Here is a 17,770-nt window from a genome sequence, read left to right as displayed (position 1 = left end):
TTGTATATATATATATAGCTGATCATTATACATCGCAAAACAAGGTTACCCTTTGGTGCCAAGCTTGCCGATCATGGGTGATTTTCGATGCAAGTGATCTTGAAGTGAAGAACACTCGGAGAAATAAGAGCATGCAATATATATATATATGTTCTCGTCCACCTTTATAATTAATTTATCGTTCCTTAATTTGGTGGAACCATGGAATTAAGCCATGCCTGGCTCGAAACTTAAAGAGATAAGACCATATATGCAAGTAAAGCACTCATCATCTCTCTATTTGCCTGGATAATTTGGCCATGGATCCACATATATAATTAACCTCCAAAAACGCAACAAATTATGCAAGTGATCTCTATATATGTATGTGATGGAATTAAACCTAGCTAGGTATATACGTACGCAGGCAGATATCCAATCTGGTTTCTCATATTGAAATGGTGGATGGATCAGAGTTCATATACAAATTAAGAACATGGCTCTCTCTCTCTATACACAGGGCTTTCAAGGAGCTGATCAGATCAATTCACTGCATCATGCGACCCCAAGATATAGTAGCTAGCTAGCTAGCTAACAATTAAGGTGCAATGTTCTCAGCTAGCTAGACGTGAATTATTTTATGAAAAGATTAAGCAACCAACTCTATCATAAAGATAAGGTTGGAATAAGATATCGAGGATTGATATCACTCTCCTTGTCGCCTGTCTCCATCCCCTTTTATCTCCACTCCCCATCCTTTACTGTAAAAGTATGTCTATTAAAACTCAAAGGAGAGAAAATTGCACATATATATATATATATTTATATTTAATTAACTGCCTAAAAACAATCTCTGTCCAGCCATAAAATATCTACTTTGCGTTCTAAACGACTAAATCAAGAATCTAAAACAAAAAGTCAAGAGATTTGTCAAAATCCTAGAGGTTGCCAGGGATATTGACGCGCCCATAATCATATATATATATATATATATATATATATGAAGCGACCTTTGTTCTAATTAATCATGAAATGGCCCTAATTAATAACATGATAATGTCTCACAAATCATGCATTAATGCTACACCAACATTACAACAAGCCGCTACTGGTAAAAGGAGAGAAAAAACCATGACAGGGAAAAGAAAAGAGGCCACTACTACAGGAAGAATCTTTTTTCATCAGCTGGCTGGAGCCATGGGTGGCGGTGCAACTGCTACATTAGGAAGGTCTCTTTCATCTTTGTCATTCGTTCTGATATCAGCCTGTGGGACCACCTGTAGGGACACAGAGATAACTCATCAACATGATGGTCATAAGAACATTAAACTTAAGTGGGGCCAGGGTGAAATCATTTCTATCCATCCGATCACATGATCAAATAGTCAAACACTGTGCAAGCAAAATACCATTAATTGCTCTCTTCTCGTGCTAGAAATTGGGTGTCACCAACCTGATCTTGTGAAGGATCATAATGCTTATGGTGGGAAGAAAATCTCCTTGTTGATCTCTTATCAACTCTACCCTCCATTCTTGTTCTTGATGCACCAACAACATCTGAACCCAATATATACATGTACAATAAAATCAACTCACCAAAAGTGCATAAAAAGAACATAACAAGTAGTTATCAATGAATCTACCATCCCAACAAAAATCTTCCAAGGCATATTCGATACATTTTCCTTGTTTTGGACCATTTGTGAAACCACATTTTCCACCTTCAGCTAACGAATTACTTTTCTACGCCCTAATTATACCATTTCAATTAATATCTCTCAAAAATCTCCCCCCTTTCTCTCCTACCAAACAACATTTTCTTTTGATTTCAGAGTTTCTTACAAACCACCGCTAAAAAATGGCTATTAGCATAAGATTTTAGCATCGGGACAGTTCATTTCTTGATTTAACAACGGATTAGCAGCGAAATATTTGTATAGAATCTTTTCAATATATATCAACAACAGATTTAGCAACGGAAAATCCGTTGTTGTTATTTACCTTTTCCATTTTTTAGTAATTAACCAAATCAATGTTTATCGGCTTAATCGGATGAAGTATTTTCTTTTGAAATCATTCAAGTTCAAGTCCTTCTTTTACCACTTTCATGACCATCCCCATTGTTTACATTCCACCATTAAGACATAAATTAATCCAAGTATTTACCTAATTAATTAAGAAACTCTCATTTTCTAACACAACATGAAATCATACAAAATTAACATGATATGGAGCCAAGCATGCTTGATCAATGATCATCAACTCCAACAAAGAACACAGAAAACATCCTTAACAAGAAAGTCAAGATTACACCAGTAGTTAAGCTAAACAAGAAAAACAAATCATGATTAACATTGATCAAGATCCTTAAAATCCACAAAGGGCAATTGCCGAAATGCACCTCGGGTGCAGTTAACAAACAAGGGGGTGTTGTTATTTTTACCTGGGGTGCCATGTTTCTTCTTTCTCTGAGATTTCAAATCAAGAGTTGACTCTGAACTGTCCGGCAAGTACCGGTCCAGACGAAGGAGAGGGCCATTGTTTTCAAGCATTGTACGGACAAACGATGCCTCCATTGATTGCAAGAAGTGCAGGTGTTCCTCGTTTGTCCAGTTATGTTCAGTTTTGTTGCTTTTGTTGCTGTTGTTGGAGATGTTAGGGTCCATGCCACCGGAAAATTCAGCTTGTTGGGATCAGCGGCCGGGAAAAGGATTTATGGGTAGGGCTTTTTCTTGCTGTTGTTGCAATTTTCAAGTGATTTTTGGGGTTTCGCCAATGGTTTCATGCCTAGATATATAGAGCTCGTTGTTTAGGGTGGTTTTGTTTATTCTTTAAGAACTCTCCTTGTGGCTACGCTTGTTGACACGAGAGTACTCAAAGTTTGTACTCGCTTTCCTAAATGAACACGTGTATTTTATTTTATTTTTATTCCTTTTCCCTGTATGTATTCTTCAAGTTTTAACTCATAGAATTCTATGAGATCCAAACCCCAATTAATTTTAATTTTAATGAAGCACATATCATGTTATAGATTTTGTTTCTTTAATTGTATTTGAGGTTTACCTTCATAATTATTTTTTTAGTATAAACTTTTTCACATTTTCTTAATTTAGTATGTGAATTTTATGTTCTATTTAATTAAAAAAATATATGAATATGTTTACTTGCATAATTATATTGGTTTTACCTCCATTTAAATTGAAGGTTTTTTATATAAAAAAATATCCTTTCAAAATAATATGGTATTTAATTAATAAATAATTAAATAAAATTTTTTATTTGATGCTCTCGAGTAAAAAAAAAAAAAACTTCAAATTCAATATGTAATTATCTGAAAACTAGGGTTAGATGAATTATTAATATTTGTTTAAGAGAGAGAGACAGGGAGAGAGAGTACGGTTGGTTTTAGGGTAGTCGAGGAGGTGGGTGGAATAGGGGGGCCTGTAAGCGAAAATATCTCATGAGGGCCAAAAGATCAAAGGTTGGAACCGATAAAGAAAGATATTTTCGGGGGACAAGAAAGAATCCTTTCGCATAAAAATCTAACATTGGAGTTTTAGGTTATGCTCCCGGTGGGTTTGATTTTTTTGTTTTGTGTTTATGTTATGACCCTTGTTTTCTCTTCTAATTTACATTTGTGCCCTCCTCCTCCTTCTAGTGGTCAAACTCTGAGATGTTGACTTTATAATTTCCTGGTTTACAAGAATTTATTTGTACGCTCCATTGATTTTCCTTTCATGGGTAGTCCACCATGCATGATTTTAGATATACTACGACTAGTATTTCTCAATTACATTATTATTATTATTATTATTATTATTATTATTATTATTGATGAGAAAATCATATTTGTTGAGACTCGAATTATCTCGATAATCTTATGTAAAATAAAAATATATATAATTAATTATTATGTGTGTGTATATAGGAAGTATTTCAAATGAAGAATACTTGAAATTAGGAATACGTATGTATGGATCTTGATGGCTAGAAAGTTGAATTTTATAAATTAGGGGGGGGGGGGTAAAAAAATGGAAGGGAATTAAAAATAAGTTAAAATAAAGAAATATCAAAGAAAAGATTGTCTCCTAAACTAAGTCCAAATTGGCAAACAAATCTTGAAATTTGAAGAATATCATGGCACTGGGCAATATTACCCTAATTTTTAAAGAACACTACAATAATCAAGATTTGACATTTACATTACAACATTTAAGATTCAAACATTAAGAAAGTGGAACGAGGATTAAAAATTAGAGAAGAGCCATTCCACTCTATATAGACAAAAATATATATATATAATTAATAATTAATTGGACCTCTCTTTGAATGTCGATTCAACGAAGGCGTTTGGCTCTGCAGCAGCTGTTTTTGTTTTTTAAACTCAATAATATAATGTTTGGTTGTAAGTAGTAGCTGTGATTTGGCTTATGGGACCCATTAAAAATGAGGTTTAACCGTAGGTTCTACTAGAGCAATGTTTTCATGCTTCTTCCTGCTGTGTTTTTGTACAATGGAGAGTTTCACTCTCAACTATTCCGGCCGACGCGGGTCCGGTCCAAAGCATTGAATCGGGTCCAACCCAGTTAAAAAAAAAATATTTTTATTTTTTTTAATTGTGTTTTATTCGAAAAATTAGAAGGAGATCGTTTAATGACGTAACATTTGTAGAATTTGATCACAATCTCAATTTTGTTCTAGTATTGGGATCAACTTGTTGAGCTGAATTTTGAATGTTAGATCATGTGGAAGTTAACATGGTTAGATTTGATTAAAATTTAATTAATTTATTTTTTTTTAAGAAAAAGACTTAAAATAACGTATTTTTTTGGGATTGATTTTAGCTGATTTTTCCAACCCATGATCTTTAACAATTTTGGCTTCAAAGAATAGGTTAGTGAAATAGGGATTGAAAGGGGTAGTAACGTGCAGAGCAAAATATAGAGTAATTCACTGGGCTTTCTTTCTAGTGGCGTGCGTGAAGAGAGTTTAATCAAGACGACCTTCATCGTATGTTGAGCCAGCAGAGACACAAGCCTGCAAAGTCCATGCTCTTTGATTTTTTCCCTGGCTATTACAAGGCCACGTGATGGAAAACCCCCGTGCACGTGGGGCTCGATGCCTGCGCTAATCGCATACTGCCATGTGGTGATATCCATCTGGCAATCCACTTGAATTGACTGCTGACCTCGTGATCATCGGCGAACATGACAGGAGCAGCAAGCAGCAGGGGTCGGTCTGCCACGTCAAGGATTGAAATACAGAGAAAGAAAGAAATGTTCCTGATTTTATTTTATTTTATTAGTAACATGTTTTCTGAATTAAAGTAAAGGCAATTATTATTATTTTTTATAAAAACATGAATAATTTAAAATTATCTTCGGTCTAAACAACATTCCTCATTAATCCGTTTTGTTTTTTTTGTTTTTTTTAATGAAAACATGTAAGACTGTAGAGGGGTGGATGATGTCCGGCTAATGTCGTGTTAAGTGTAGTATAATTTTTTTATTTTTTAAAAATTAATTTTGATGTGAATATATTAAAATGATATGAAAATATTAAAAAATACTAATTTAAAATAAAATAAAAATTAATTTTTTTCAAAATACTATGAAAAGAACAAATTGTTTGGAAGCAACAATTCAGAGTGAGGTTTTCATGCACATCTCTAACCTTGAAGAAGTGACTGAGAGGCATGCGCGCCCATTTTAATGGAAAGTTTCCATGTACAGCTCCGTAAACACGACGATGACTTTGAAGAGATGATAGGATCTAATCCATAATCCGGCATGGGAGGCGGATCAACTCTTCACGGAGAAAGGTAAGACTGACGTGATTTTGCTGCATTTGGCAGCACATATATATAAGCTTTGAGAAAATGCCTCGACTCAGAAACTGTTTATGAGCAAATAATTTAAAGCTTTGCGTATTGGCATTCACGAAGAACCTCCAAAAAGAGAGACCGCCCCACAAAAACAAACAAAGGCGCAGAAATAACCTCAACAGATGGAGATTTTGGAGTGCCTACAAAATTGCTGGAAAGAAACCCTGTAAGAATAAATAAAACAATATCAATCCTCAAAAGCAATAATGAAGATACTAAATAAGAATAAATAGTAATGCCTTTCATTCTCCTAATGAAGTTAAGGTGGGTTGCCTCGTCGGACAAGCACTTTTTGGTGATGGAGCAGCAATCATAGGCTCAGATCCTGATACGTTGATAGAAAAGCCTATATTGCAACTCGTTTCTGCGGCACAGGTTACGATTCTTGACTCGGTGCAGGCAATCGAGGACCATGTTGGCGAAATGGAGCTATCGATCCATTTATCAGAGGATGCGCATAAACTGATAACCATTAACGTTGATGCGGCTCTACAATAAGTTTTTACCCCAATTGGTGGTGGTTCAAGTGATTGGAACTCGTTATTTTGGGCTGTACATGCAGGAGGGCGAGCAATTCTCGACGAGGTAGAATCGAAACTTGGGTTGAAAGAAGAGAAACTTGGTGTTGCTAGGCACACACTATGTGAGTATAGGAATGTAGCAAGTGCCTGTGTGTATTCCTTGTATTTGATGAGATGAGGGAGAGATCTGTCATGGAAGGCTAGGCCACTACAGGGAAGGGCTTGAAGTGGGGTGTTCTAATTGGGCTGGGACCTGGTCTAACCATGGAAACCCTTGTATTGCACTGTGTGTCCCTGCTGCGATTACAAGGAAGTCGAGCTCTTGACTGGCTCAATGTCTTCCTTCCATAGCAAGTGCAATCCAAGCTAACAAGATCCCCCTTTTCCACTTGTATGATTGTATTTGTTTTGCAGTATAAACTAAAGGGTTCTTAGCTCTTCTGCTTACGCCCCAAAAACAAACTAGCAGTCTCGAAACAAAGAGAAATAAAAGGCATATGAAAAGGACTAGATGATAGTAAACAGGGAAGCAAACTTCTACAACATTCATTATGCTGTAATTTCTTAAATTACAAAACATTCGATCCCAAACACACAATTTACCATCCAAAAAAAAACAAGAACATACAATTTTTTTCATTCAAGGTTGGTATGGCGAGATCGAATGACCTCAGGGCTCTGTCCTAAAGCCTCACCTAACTTGTAAACAACCATCTCAAAGAACACAAACAAGGCCCCCTCAAAAACACTTCCCATAGGCATTAAAGGCCTAGATTTCTCCTCCCCGCCATCGCCATCACCCTTATCATCAGCCATGGTCTGTGCTGGCACATAGCAAACCACACTAGCATGCTTCACACAGGATCCTGTCTCAGGCTGAGCCGTCAACAACAACACTGTAGCACCGTACGATCTTGCGAGTGAGCATAAAGCATCAACAGTAGAGAATCCTCCAGGTCCAGCAGAGGCTATGAGGAGGTCATTTGAAGTGATTGGTGGGGTTGTCATGTCAAAGACAAAGTGGGTAGAGATGCCAAGGTGAGCCAGCCTCATGCATAGAGCCTTGAGCATCAGGCCCTCCCTACCAACCCCATAGAGGAAGACACGACCATTTTGGGCTGCCGTGGAAGTGAGAGTGGTGATCATGAGGTCCAAGGGTGGTGGGTGGGGGCCAGTGGGTTTGGCAAAGATGGAGGCCATGTGATTGCATATTCGTGAGGCTAGAGAGGACATTGAAGGGGTTTCGGTCCCCATTGTTTTCTGCTGTATGCTTTGTCTTTTGATTCTTGTTTTTAAGTTGTATAGTACATCAAGGGATATCTATCAGGAAGAGTGTGTGGACTGGATTGAGTGAGGAAGTGAACAAAGTAAGCAAAATGCACGACCCATAAGCAGCTTCCAATTGCAATGACAATTGGGACCTAACGTTACCATACAGTCCAACCTTCTATCAAAAGCGAACCCTAACATGGGACCTCACGTTACCATAGGTTACTCTGAGTTGCGAGAGAAAAGTGTTTGATCACCGAAACACGAGTACTTCAAATACTAAAACTCAGTTTTCACTTTGCTGAATTTTCAGCCACAAAACTTTGTTTCTCGCAATCTTCTACTTGCCATCTCATAATAACTTCTATAAAAGCAATGTCGTGCAAAGCTTGCCATCAAAAAGATTAGGGCAACTCTGACCTTCTCATAAACAGCAGAAAAATGGTCAGTTGAGCTCATCCTATGCACTTTGCAAGATAATATACACCAAGTAAAACCATAGCCAACAGCTACAAAAGATTCAATTATCCATAAAAGAAAACACATGTTTATTTCCATTGGAGGAGAACAAGGGTGCAGCTGCAACAAAAAAGTTGTCTCATGACAATTGACAATGCAAGGCTCAAAATCTATTTACAAATTTCAAGTAAAATCACACATGAAAACATACAAATCAGGAAAGGTTACATCTTTGTTCTTGAGCGAAGGTAAGATACATATTGTTTTCTAACAAAATACCATGAAAGTGCCAAAACTGTCAGCCTCTCAAGTGTCAGATTGGTTTGATAGCCTCTAAACCCCATTAGCTGGAGGTGAAGAATTTTTATGTGAAGTTGCAGCACCTTCTTCAATCTCTATATCTCTCACACCAGCAGTTAATGATGAAGTGCCCTCCTTCTCAGCACCATTCTCCTCATCATCTTCGTCCTCTAGGAAAGAACCCTTCCGCCTTAGTTCCTTCACTTTCCGAAACTCATCATAATGTGCTCGTCTAAGCTCCCTAAAACTTGAACTTCTATCCGTTTCAGAATCTGACAGTGGAGGAACAAAGAAAGTCCATCAAAATCATGCTGGGAAATGAACTGATGAAAGCAGAACTATTAAAACTACATTAGAGGGAAAGAAAGAAAAGATGGCAATGATTTTGAGAGATCGGTAATCTTGAGCAAGGAGAGGCATTTACAGAAATACACATACTAAGAGAGCCAAAAAGATGGCAACAATTTTGCACAAGGAAAAAGTGCAAACAACCCTACCCGCAAGCACAAGAATCAAGGACATTTAAACTTCAAAGAAAATCATAGCTATATACAATGGTGAAGGTGAAACCCTAACTAAAGAGAATTCATGTGTGAGCTACATGTACATCCTTCAGTTGCTGATGAGATGATTGATGGAGTCTAAAAATTTATGTCTGTTAAACAAAAGATTATGAGGGAGAATAGAAGATCAAAAAGCACCCGATACCTTCTGTTTCTTCAAAGATCCCTTCCCATGAAATTAATATACATGATAAAAATGATTGGTGCAATGCTAAATTCTCACAAGTTGCAACCACAAGGGAGCAGGGCCAAGCATTCAGAGCAGTCACTTCATGGAAAAAATGCAGAAGAAACAGACTTCTCCGAATTCTCTCACAGAGTCCCACTTTCATGTGATCAAAACTGGATAATGGCATGCCAGTACAATAGTGAAAGCAATAATACAAAGTTGATTCAAAGATTGTATGGTTGTCCATGCAATCTATGGGTTTAAGTTTAAAGTAAAAAAACTTCAACTTAAACTTAAGAGCAAAGATGCAATGATGGACCTTCTTCATCTTGTTCCATAGGATCAGCCTCATCCTCGGATGATGTCCAGCCACTAGATCGTTTAGCTGGGTTTCTACTTGAGGATGCCATAATATCCAATGCAGACCGCAGATCTTCTGCACGCATTGCATCCTCAATAACCTCATTAAAGCTGCCCCCCCTTGGAGAAAGAGAATCTACAATAGGGGAAAAAAAAAAAAACAGCATGGAAACTTCGGTTAGTGTCTAGGAAGATGGCATATTTTACCTACAAAAATTGAAGAGCATATAAGGAATTCTATCCAATCTTTTAAAGCAGCAAATTTAGTGAAAAAACCTTTATGCAGTATCCAGTAATCAAAAAGAAAACTCAAACCAAAATTTGGGAAATACTAGACAAAACTCAAATCATAAAGGCTTGACTCCATCATATAGGTACTCTTGAGAGTTAACACCTGCAAAACACTACTGTACTATTGATGGACATTCAAATGCTAAGTAAATACCAGTATTGCAAAAAAAAAAAGAGATCAACATACCATCATCGACATCAATCATGGGGTGATACGGGGTCTTGGGTTCGGTGATTTTCTGCCTCACAGGCTTATTTGCTTCAATTTCCCCAAGATTATCCTCGTTCCATTTTACTCCCCTGTTATCACCCCAATACATATGAACAACATGAATACAAATCTTACAACAACTCACGACTAAATAAAAACATAGATGTAAACTACACTGCAAAGACGGTATAAATCATTAAGAAAAAAACAAACAGGAAAACCCAATTTCTCACTCGAGCAATCAAAATACAGGAATTTACAAAGAACCCACCAATAATAATACTCTACATAAACAACTTCCATAAACTATATTCTATAATCATTAAGGAGAAAACCCAAAACCCATTTTTCTTTAAATAAGAACGTGCTGATTCCTAGCATTACAATCATAATACAAACATCCATAGATAACTAAAGAAAAGAAAACCCATTTTTTGTTTATTAAAGATAATTAAGAATACTAGCATGCAAGAATGCAAACAAAAGGAAACTGAAAAAATCACTTCATCTTTTTGGCGGCTACGAAACAGCTGCAGATTGACCTGATTCAACAAAGACAAAGAAATTTGTCAAATTATTGATAAAATCAGATTAAACATACACTTAAATAATAAAACAGATCATTAGAATTAAAAGAATAAACAAAAAATTCAAAATTTCTTTCTGGGTTTAGAAAAAATGACAGATTGTGCATCATTTATGTAAATTTAATGGTAATCAATCAATAAAATAAGGAGATAAATACTATAGAAAGTAATAAAGTGATTATAAAAAGAAAAACGAGAGAAAGAGAAGATAGATCGGTACCTGTTTGTGAAATGTTCTGCTGACTTTCGTTTTGCTATCAATTTTTTTGATTGCTCGTTTTGGCTTTTACTTTGTTTTTTTTATCATCTCTTAACTCTCCTGCTGTTTCCAAAACTACCCTTTCATACCTTTAACGGCGTGTTTGGAATTTGGACAAGTAGAAAGAAAGGAAGCATCGAGAAAAACAAAAGTAATTAAACACGGGTTTTCTAGTTAAATTTAAAATATTTTATTTTTTTTAAAAAATAAAAATAGTATAGTTTTAAATTTTTTTTAAATCAAAATATATTTTAAATAGATCATAAATTTATTAAATAAATTTATTAAGCGTAAACTGCCATTTGATTTATTATAAAACCTGATTTAGATTGAGATCTAGATTAGTGGATCCAAAAATAATGAGTAATGGATTTGAGATTTAATTATAAATGAAGGAATTTATTAAATTCAACTCAAAGTAAAGAGTTTAATATGATAAAATTTATAAAGTAACATTAACCTTTTTTAAAAAAAAAATATCAAAAAAATATATTCAAATTCTAGATCACTTAAAAAAAATTCATTAATGTCAGTTAAGCTACAGCTTATTAAACAGAAGAACTTCTATTTTTATCGATTTTGATGATCCCTTCTTTAAAACCATCCAAACATAACCTAAGATTATTGAATATATAAATAAATAAATAAATTACCTAACAAAAAATAAAATAAAAAAGAGTGAAAGAAGCTCTGAAATCACATGTAGATTTGAGCAGGAGAAGAGCAGAGCATCAGCAACTACTACTCTTTATTATTATTCTCTTTCAATTGTCACCAAACTGTAAGACTCCTTACTCTTACATGCATGTGCCTTTGATTTTTTCCATAACATATTTTATTTAAAAGAAAATGTTTTGCTTTTTTTTTTTTGTCAAGTTTTTATGATTTTCAATGCTAAAAAGCAACTGGGTTTCTCTCAATTTTCAAGCTTGTGCTCAATTTTGATTTTGGGTCACTTTTACTTTGATGGTTTTTGAGGTGGGAACTTGAGATTTACATGTGATTCAGTTTCTTATTAGTGTTTTCAAATCCAGATCGTGATTTTAATCTATCTTTCTGGTTTTTGAATATGGAAGTTAAGATTTTTAGTTATGTAATAAAAAGAAAACGGGAATGTGATTTGATTTGATTAGATTGCCACTTTTTGTGACAATTGCAATGATAGCATGTGCAGAGATTAGGGGAGTGTTAGTTGCCAATATGAGCATATGGAGAGTGGTTAGTGGAAAGGTTAATTGCCTGCCGAATTTCGTGTTTGTTAACAGTGAGTTTGATTATGCGTTCAATAACTTTTAGTGGTGTTAGAAACCTAAATCAAATTATTAGTGAATATACAGAGGGATACGGTATGTGGATAAAGTAGATTGAGTTGGAATTCTCTGTAATGTGGATTGTTTCTCATTGTATTTCAGGATTGTTAATCAACGATCAGGAGAGGAATCTATTTAGAATTGTGAAGTTTGTTCCTTCTAAGACTTGAATGTTGGAAGGAACAACTGATTGATAAGATTAGACAACACAGAGATGTTCTCGTTGTTTTATGGCCTTTGGAAGTATATGTTTAGTAAGACAGAGCTTCATGTGCTCATTCTTGGGATCGACAAGGCTGGGAAGACGGTAATGCTTTTCTTTTGCCTTGATAGTTGAATCCATCATAAGCTTTACAGAATTGCTCTCTTCATTTATCTATAGCTGCCAGAGAGTTCACTTATTGTCAAGTTTTGTTTGTGAATTGGTAGACATTGCTGGAGAAACTGAAGTCAGTATACTCAAACTTGGAAGGCCTCCCTCCTGATCGAATTGTCCCAACTGTTGGACTTAATATTGGTCGTATTGAAGTGGAAAATTCAAAACTGTTGTTTTGGGATCTAGGAGGTCAGGTATGTAAATTGATAAAAAATTATCAACTTTCTGAAACTGTCTAAAATCTACACAGGTTGGGTTTTCTGTTGCTTGGCAAGGCTTAAGTGTTTTTTACATCTTTGTGGTTGTGCCAATTCCATTGCAATGGAGGCACTCTGCTGAACAACAGGCTTTGAATCAGATTTTAAATTCTTGGTCTTATGTATCATAAAAATACTCCAGGTTATATATTATGTCATGCTTATTGTTGTTAATTAAAAGAAAATTATGCATAAGCTCTGTCTAGGTGTTACTACAATTTTTATGTGAGAAACAGGCTATACATAACGTGAGATTTCAATTAGAAGAGTGATTATATTCTTTGGTTTTTGGTTTTATATGATGTGTTACACTGTATATGCAACATGCTCAATGTTTGAAGTATCTCTACACATTTCTCTTGCCAGCCTGGTCTTCGCTCAATTTGGGAAAAATATTATGATGAGGCACATGCTTTGATATATGTAATTGATGCTGCTTGCCCATCCCGTTTTGAAGATGCAAAATCTGAGTTGGGTAAGTGACATTCTATGGTTAAAATGGGGAAAATGTGCTGATGTATTATATGGCCACAGTTTTAATCTTAATGAAGAGCTTACTATTGGTAATAGAATGATGCACTAAAACCTTGAACTTGTTTTAACAGAAAAAGTTCTTAGGCATGATGAATTGCAGGGAGCCCCTCTTTTGATATTAGCAAACAAGCAGGTATGACCTACTGTGCCTCTATTGTCATATTGCTTGTTGATCTTGCATATAATTAAGCAAAATGTAAGTTTTTGTTTCTTAGACATAAATTTTATGGCAGGATCTTCCTGATTCTGTATCGGCAGATGAGGTTGATCGATATCTAGACCTTAAGAAGTTGGATGAAAGGGTTTACATGTTTGAAGCTGTTTCAGCATATGATGGGTAAGTACATGCTAGAACTTTAGGTTCATTTCTGCCTGAACAATAGAGGCTCAGAAAATAGTATGTTGAAATCTGACAACCAATCTCAGCATCTAAACACCACATCACAGATTGATATTTGATTGCAGTATGGGGATCAAAGAAAGTGTAGAGTGGCTCTTGGAGGTAATGGAACGAAGCAAGAGAACTGAGATGTTAAGAGCTCGTGCAGGTGTAACAGGCCCTGGTGCTTAGAGACTGTGTCCGATGCAGTTGTTTGCCCTGTGTTTTGTAGCAGCTGTAAATAAACAGGGATTACCTTTGAGTCTACATGAAGAAGTCAATCCATTTTTCAACCTCCCCTCCCCTGCCGCAGCACAGCCTTCTCATTTATGCTCAGTATACTATACTTCTACTCTTGTACTGCAATGGAGCAAGTCAGAGGAGGGAGAACACTCCATATCTGCTGGAGTGACCAAGGTTGCTGGCGTGATATGTTACTACATTTGCCACTTGAAATGTTTTTACTACCAAATTTTAAAATTGCTGAGGTGCATTAATTTCTCATTCAATGATATTAGAGGAGTTCAAGATATCATTTGCTCTATTTATCAAAGAATTCTGATTGTTGTTTCATCAGTTGAGACCCACAAGATGTTTTTAAGAGATGCAAATTTATAGAATGTGTGCCTAGTTGCCTAGTTCTATTCAATCCTAAGGAGTTTCTCTTGTTTTTTCATGATGGGAGTAAGATGAAGCTTACAAGAGATGCGAGATTCTTTCTTTGTTTTATTTTCCTATTTTTATTTTATATTTATAATGAAATCAGCCATTAATCAATGAGGAAAGTCTAGCATTACACAGTGAGCTGTCAAAAAGAGATGGCACTCATGAGTAGCATATTAATAAGTTCCACGGTTCTGCTCGACACTTGGCCAAGGTAACCTTGACAGATTTTGTTTCGCTATTTTGTTTGAGCAAAATAAATGCTAAAAATTGAGTTCAAGAAAATCAGCGGCATTGAAATATGGAATTCGAAAAACAAAAGCTAATATTGGTCGTGGGTTGAAGAAGGGAAGGCTGTCCCACAAGGCACCAGCCATGGTTTTTGCATGCATGATATTCCCATTTTCCCTGTCCTGATTAATCCAGGCAGGAGGGCTGAGTACGCCGGAGGGATCTTATATTCAGAAAACGCTAACCTCAAGAATGTCTTAGTTCTTATAATGCTGAAAACTTATGTATTGGAATTCAGATATAAGGTTACATTCATATATCAGACATTCAGAGTTTCATCCTGATAGAAAAGACTTGAGATGAATAAGCAATGAAGGATAAAAATCTACATTCTAAGCTGGTTTTCTTTCATGAACAATTACACAGTTAACCAAAATAGCGTCTTGCTTAAACTTGGCGAGTCTGCAAATGGACATGTATGCTTGCTTGCCGATTAGTTTGGAACAGCATGACCTGCAGCTCTGACTCTTTCCTTCACCAACGGTTGCAGTTCTAAGGGGAACGAAAGACAGAAGGAGGAAGAAGAAATGTCAAGTTTGTGCAGCGGAATAGTTATATGAAGATGAACAAATATCTTGAAGATAGAACAACCATACAATAAGTTCCAAAAGGAAAGGCAAAAGAACAGAAGAGGTATCAACAAAATCAACAGGACAACAGATATTTACCAAAAAATCAGCAGACAGACTCATTCAGGCAGAGGGAGGTACGTAATATAATTCAGGAATAATAATTTTCTTCAAAACAACCATAAAGATAAATACAGCCACTCATTTTCAGAGTCACAATTACCCCAAATCAGCCACATCAAACAAATTAGCCAAAATCCTAGCTACTGCTCGTCAGCTCATCTAGGCTGGCAACGAATTCTCAAGAGCTGTAAAAGAGCCAAAAAAAGAGCCCAGCAGCAATTTCAACTTACTCTTAGACTTCCTTTCCTTGTCTATTTTGAATCTAGAACAGATTATATTGATTACAATTCAGTCTATTATAAAAAACAAAAGATCAATGTTTTTTAAGTTCACACTTCTGTAGGACAAAAAAAAGGGAAGAGAGGAAAAGGCAGCAATTAGATCGAATTTTGAAATCAATGAATGGCAAAAGTTGGGATCATGGGATGATAACCCCAGAAAGTTATTGTATTGACAATAAGAAAGAATATGCCAATAGCCTAATACAACTAGTTCTTTGGCAAATTGGAAGGACAAAAAAGAAATGAGCGCATTTAAAAGTAAGCTAAAACCAAGTAGAAATGTCTAGAAAAACATGATCATTAATTCGTTCGAAACGAAAAGAACTTGAAAAACAAGATCAAGGGAAACTTGTGATGTCCTGAAGTTTAAGAAATGAACCAAGATATACAGCTACACAAACAGAAAGAATAGGCTAGTCAACAGGCACCTCAAAGTTAGATACACACAGAATGAAATAGCTCAAAGCACAATACCTCTCAACCAGATTCTGAGTCATTTCTCAGACAGACTCCAACAAAATCCACAAGCATGCACCATAAGTAAAACATCAAATGCTCAAATAAAATGATTATCCATGGTAAAAAGTACTGCTACTTCCCCTTTCCATTGGAATCTCACAAACCCACCTATAATTAGCTCATGATCTAAGCTTCAATTGCAGCAAATTCGACAGATTTCAACAAGACAAAGAATCCAAAAGGCCATGAAAATGTAATAACAAGCACCCTTCCACACATTTTTTCCATTCAAGCAATCCCCACTTCCTTTTTCGAGCATTAACATGAGCAAACCATAAAACAGCAACATGTTCTTATATTAACTTACTGGATATTAATGCCTTGGGTCTTGTCTTAAACAAAATCTTATGCCTGATAATCCCAATAACATCCAACTCAACCTTAGATGACGGTAAGTCACCCTTGTTGTTGTCATCACTCTGATCCACATCCATAAAGCGTTTAACTTTCTTCAAAACCAACAATGGCTTCTTCAAGGTCACTTTAGACCCTGTCAACTCATGATACCCAACAGTGAAAGTAAAGCTTTCCTGCACCAAAACAACAAAAACTCGAATCATAAAATCACTTACTTAAAACTGTTAGATTCTTGCACTAAAAAAACCAAACCCAGATAAAAAAATCACTTGCAGAATCAAAAGAAAGTGAAAAGACAAAAACTTTTCTGAAATGTTTTTTAATGTGAACCTGAGAAGAAGAGGAAAGTCTGCAAAGTTGGCCAATTTGGAGGTTTTGGAGGTGGGTTTGAAAAAAAGAAGGGTTAAGTTCAACTGTGCCTTGTAATTCAACTACTACCCATTCTCGACAATTCTCTGCTCCACAGCTACACTTCACTTGGATTTGCATTTTCTTGTTTTTGCTTTTAGTTTGGGTTCTTTCTCGCTGTGAGAAATTTCATCAAACAAGTTGCGGACAACAAAAAGAAATCGGGTTTATACCAGCAACGAATTGGCGGCAAGTTGGATGGGTTTTGGCGGTTCTTTTCTTTTCATTTATTTAAGGTTTTATATTTATAAACACATTTAAGTACCTCAGTAGTATTTTCGGATCAACTTAAGTACACAATAATAAAATTTACTTTTCCAACCCTTTCATAAATAGATCATTTGATTATTGTTTCAGGAAAAAAAAAAAGAGACAATGAAAATAAATACATGTACTTATTATTTTGAAATTCACTCCAAAAATATTTCAAAAAAGATTTATTTTATATTTTTATTATTATTTATCTAACTAAATACGTTTTTGATGTTTATGTTTTAAAATATTAACTAAATACAACCTACAAAATTACTAAAAATAAATTATCACCTCCATTCAAGAGTAATTATGCAATTTTAATTTTATGTACACCACTCATGTTTTTTAGAATAAATGATTACACAAGCTTATTTTATCAAGTGTTGATCAACCTATATGAGAAGTTTAAATTTACTGAATGTGGGGTTCTCCAATGCTTCTTCGGCACAAGAGGACTTAAATTCAGTATATTCATGGCTGTTATTTCAACCTGGACTTCCGTAGACTGTAGTCAGCGTACCCTTTATCTTTGTTTCCAGGAAAGGCAGCAACTGCAACATGGATTATTGGAAACATGTCTGGACCTCCTCTTTTGG

At 35.5% G+C, this 17,770-nt stretch overlaps 4 protein-coding genes across 12 annotated transcripts; 1 reads left to right on the top strand and 3 right to left on the bottom strand.

The window, feature by feature from the left end:
• Positions 1-770: 770 nt before the first annotated feature.
• On the bottom strand, positions 771-7,702 carry LOC7454492 (uncharacterized). Of its 7 annotated transcripts, none has more exons than XM_052447608.1 (6): positions 7,013-7,702; positions 5,978-6,027; positions 5,653-5,820; positions 2,423-5,261; positions 1,389-1,536; positions 771-1,256 (listed from the first exon to the last, which is right to left on the bottom strand). In XM_052447608.1, the coding sequence occupies exon 1, from the start codon at positions 7,636-7,638 to the stop codon at positions 7,021-7,023; it is 618 nt and encodes a 205-aa protein (XP_052303568.1). In that variant the 5' UTR covers positions 7,639-7,702; the 3' UTR covers positions 771-1,256; positions 1,389-1,536; positions 2,423-5,261; positions 5,653-5,820; positions 5,978-6,027; positions 7,013-7,020. The 7 variants fall into 7 exon arrangements, with proteins under 7 accessions (XP_052303568.1, XP_052303566.1, XP_024442350.1 ...); XM_052447606.1 differs by having other exon boundaries at positions 1,433-1,536; XM_024586582.2 differs by having other exon boundaries at positions 1,433-1,536; positions 2,423-5,217.
• A 475-nt stretch (positions 7,703-8,177) lies between these two features.
• On the bottom strand, positions 8,178-10,955 carry LOC7474030 (protein phosphatase inhibitor 2). The gene is made up of 5 exons (XM_002321862.4): positions 10,814-10,955; positions 10,510-10,548; positions 9,983-10,095; positions 9,464-9,640; positions 8,178-8,684 (listed from the first exon to the last, which is right to left on the bottom strand). The coding sequence occupies exons 2-5, from the start codon at positions 10,512-10,514 to the stop codon at positions 8,446-8,448; spliced, it is 534 nt and encodes a 177-aa protein (XP_002321898.1). The 5' UTR covers positions 10,515-10,548; positions 10,814-10,955; the 3' UTR covers positions 8,178-8,445.
• Positions 10,956-11,468: 513 nt separating this feature from the next.
• On the top strand, positions 11,469-14,384 carry LOC7454491 (uncharacterized). 2 transcript variants are annotated; one of them, XM_024585996.2, is made up of 7 exons: positions 11,469-11,633; positions 12,265-12,469; positions 12,592-12,732; positions 13,162-13,270; positions 13,401-13,462; positions 13,563-13,666; positions 13,795-14,384. In XM_024585996.2, exons 2-7 carry the CDS (start codon positions 12,377-12,379, stop codon positions 13,898-13,900), a joined length of 615 nt encoding a protein of 204 aa, XP_024441764.1. In that variant the 5' UTR covers positions 11,469-11,633; positions 12,265-12,376; the 3' UTR covers positions 13,901-14,384. The 2 variants fall into 2 exon arrangements, with proteins under 2 accessions (XP_024441764.1, XP_024441763.1); XM_024585995.2 differs by having other exon boundaries at positions 13,777-14,384.
• Positions 14,385-14,848: 464 nt separating this feature from the next.
• LOC7474029 (uncharacterized) lies at positions 14,849-17,229 on the bottom strand. 2 transcript variants are annotated; one of them, XM_024585997.2, is made up of 3 exons: positions 16,815-17,229; positions 16,462-16,684; positions 14,849-15,154 (listed from the first exon to the last, which is right to left on the bottom strand). In XM_024585997.2, the coding sequence occupies exons 1-3, from the start codon at positions 16,998-17,000 to the stop codon at positions 15,096-15,098; spliced, it is 468 nt and encodes a 155-aa protein (XP_024441765.1). In that variant the 5' UTR covers positions 17,001-17,229; the 3' UTR covers positions 14,849-15,095. The 2 variants fall into 2 exon arrangements, with proteins under 2 accessions (XP_024441765.1, XP_002321897.1); XM_002321861.3 differs by having other exon boundaries at positions 16,842-17,207.
• Positions 17,230-17,770: the final 541 nt, after the last annotated feature.

Source organism: Populus trichocarpa, chromosome 15 (assembly GCF_000002775.5).
Source record: "Populus trichocarpa isolate Nisqually-1 chromosome 15, P.trichocarpa_v4.1, whole genome shotgun sequence".
In the NCBI taxonomy this organism is placed as follows: Eukaryota; Viridiplantae; Streptophyta; class Magnoliopsida; order Malpighiales; family Salicaceae; genus Populus; species Populus trichocarpa.
This window is presented reverse-complemented; position numbering and strand designations above follow the sequence as displayed.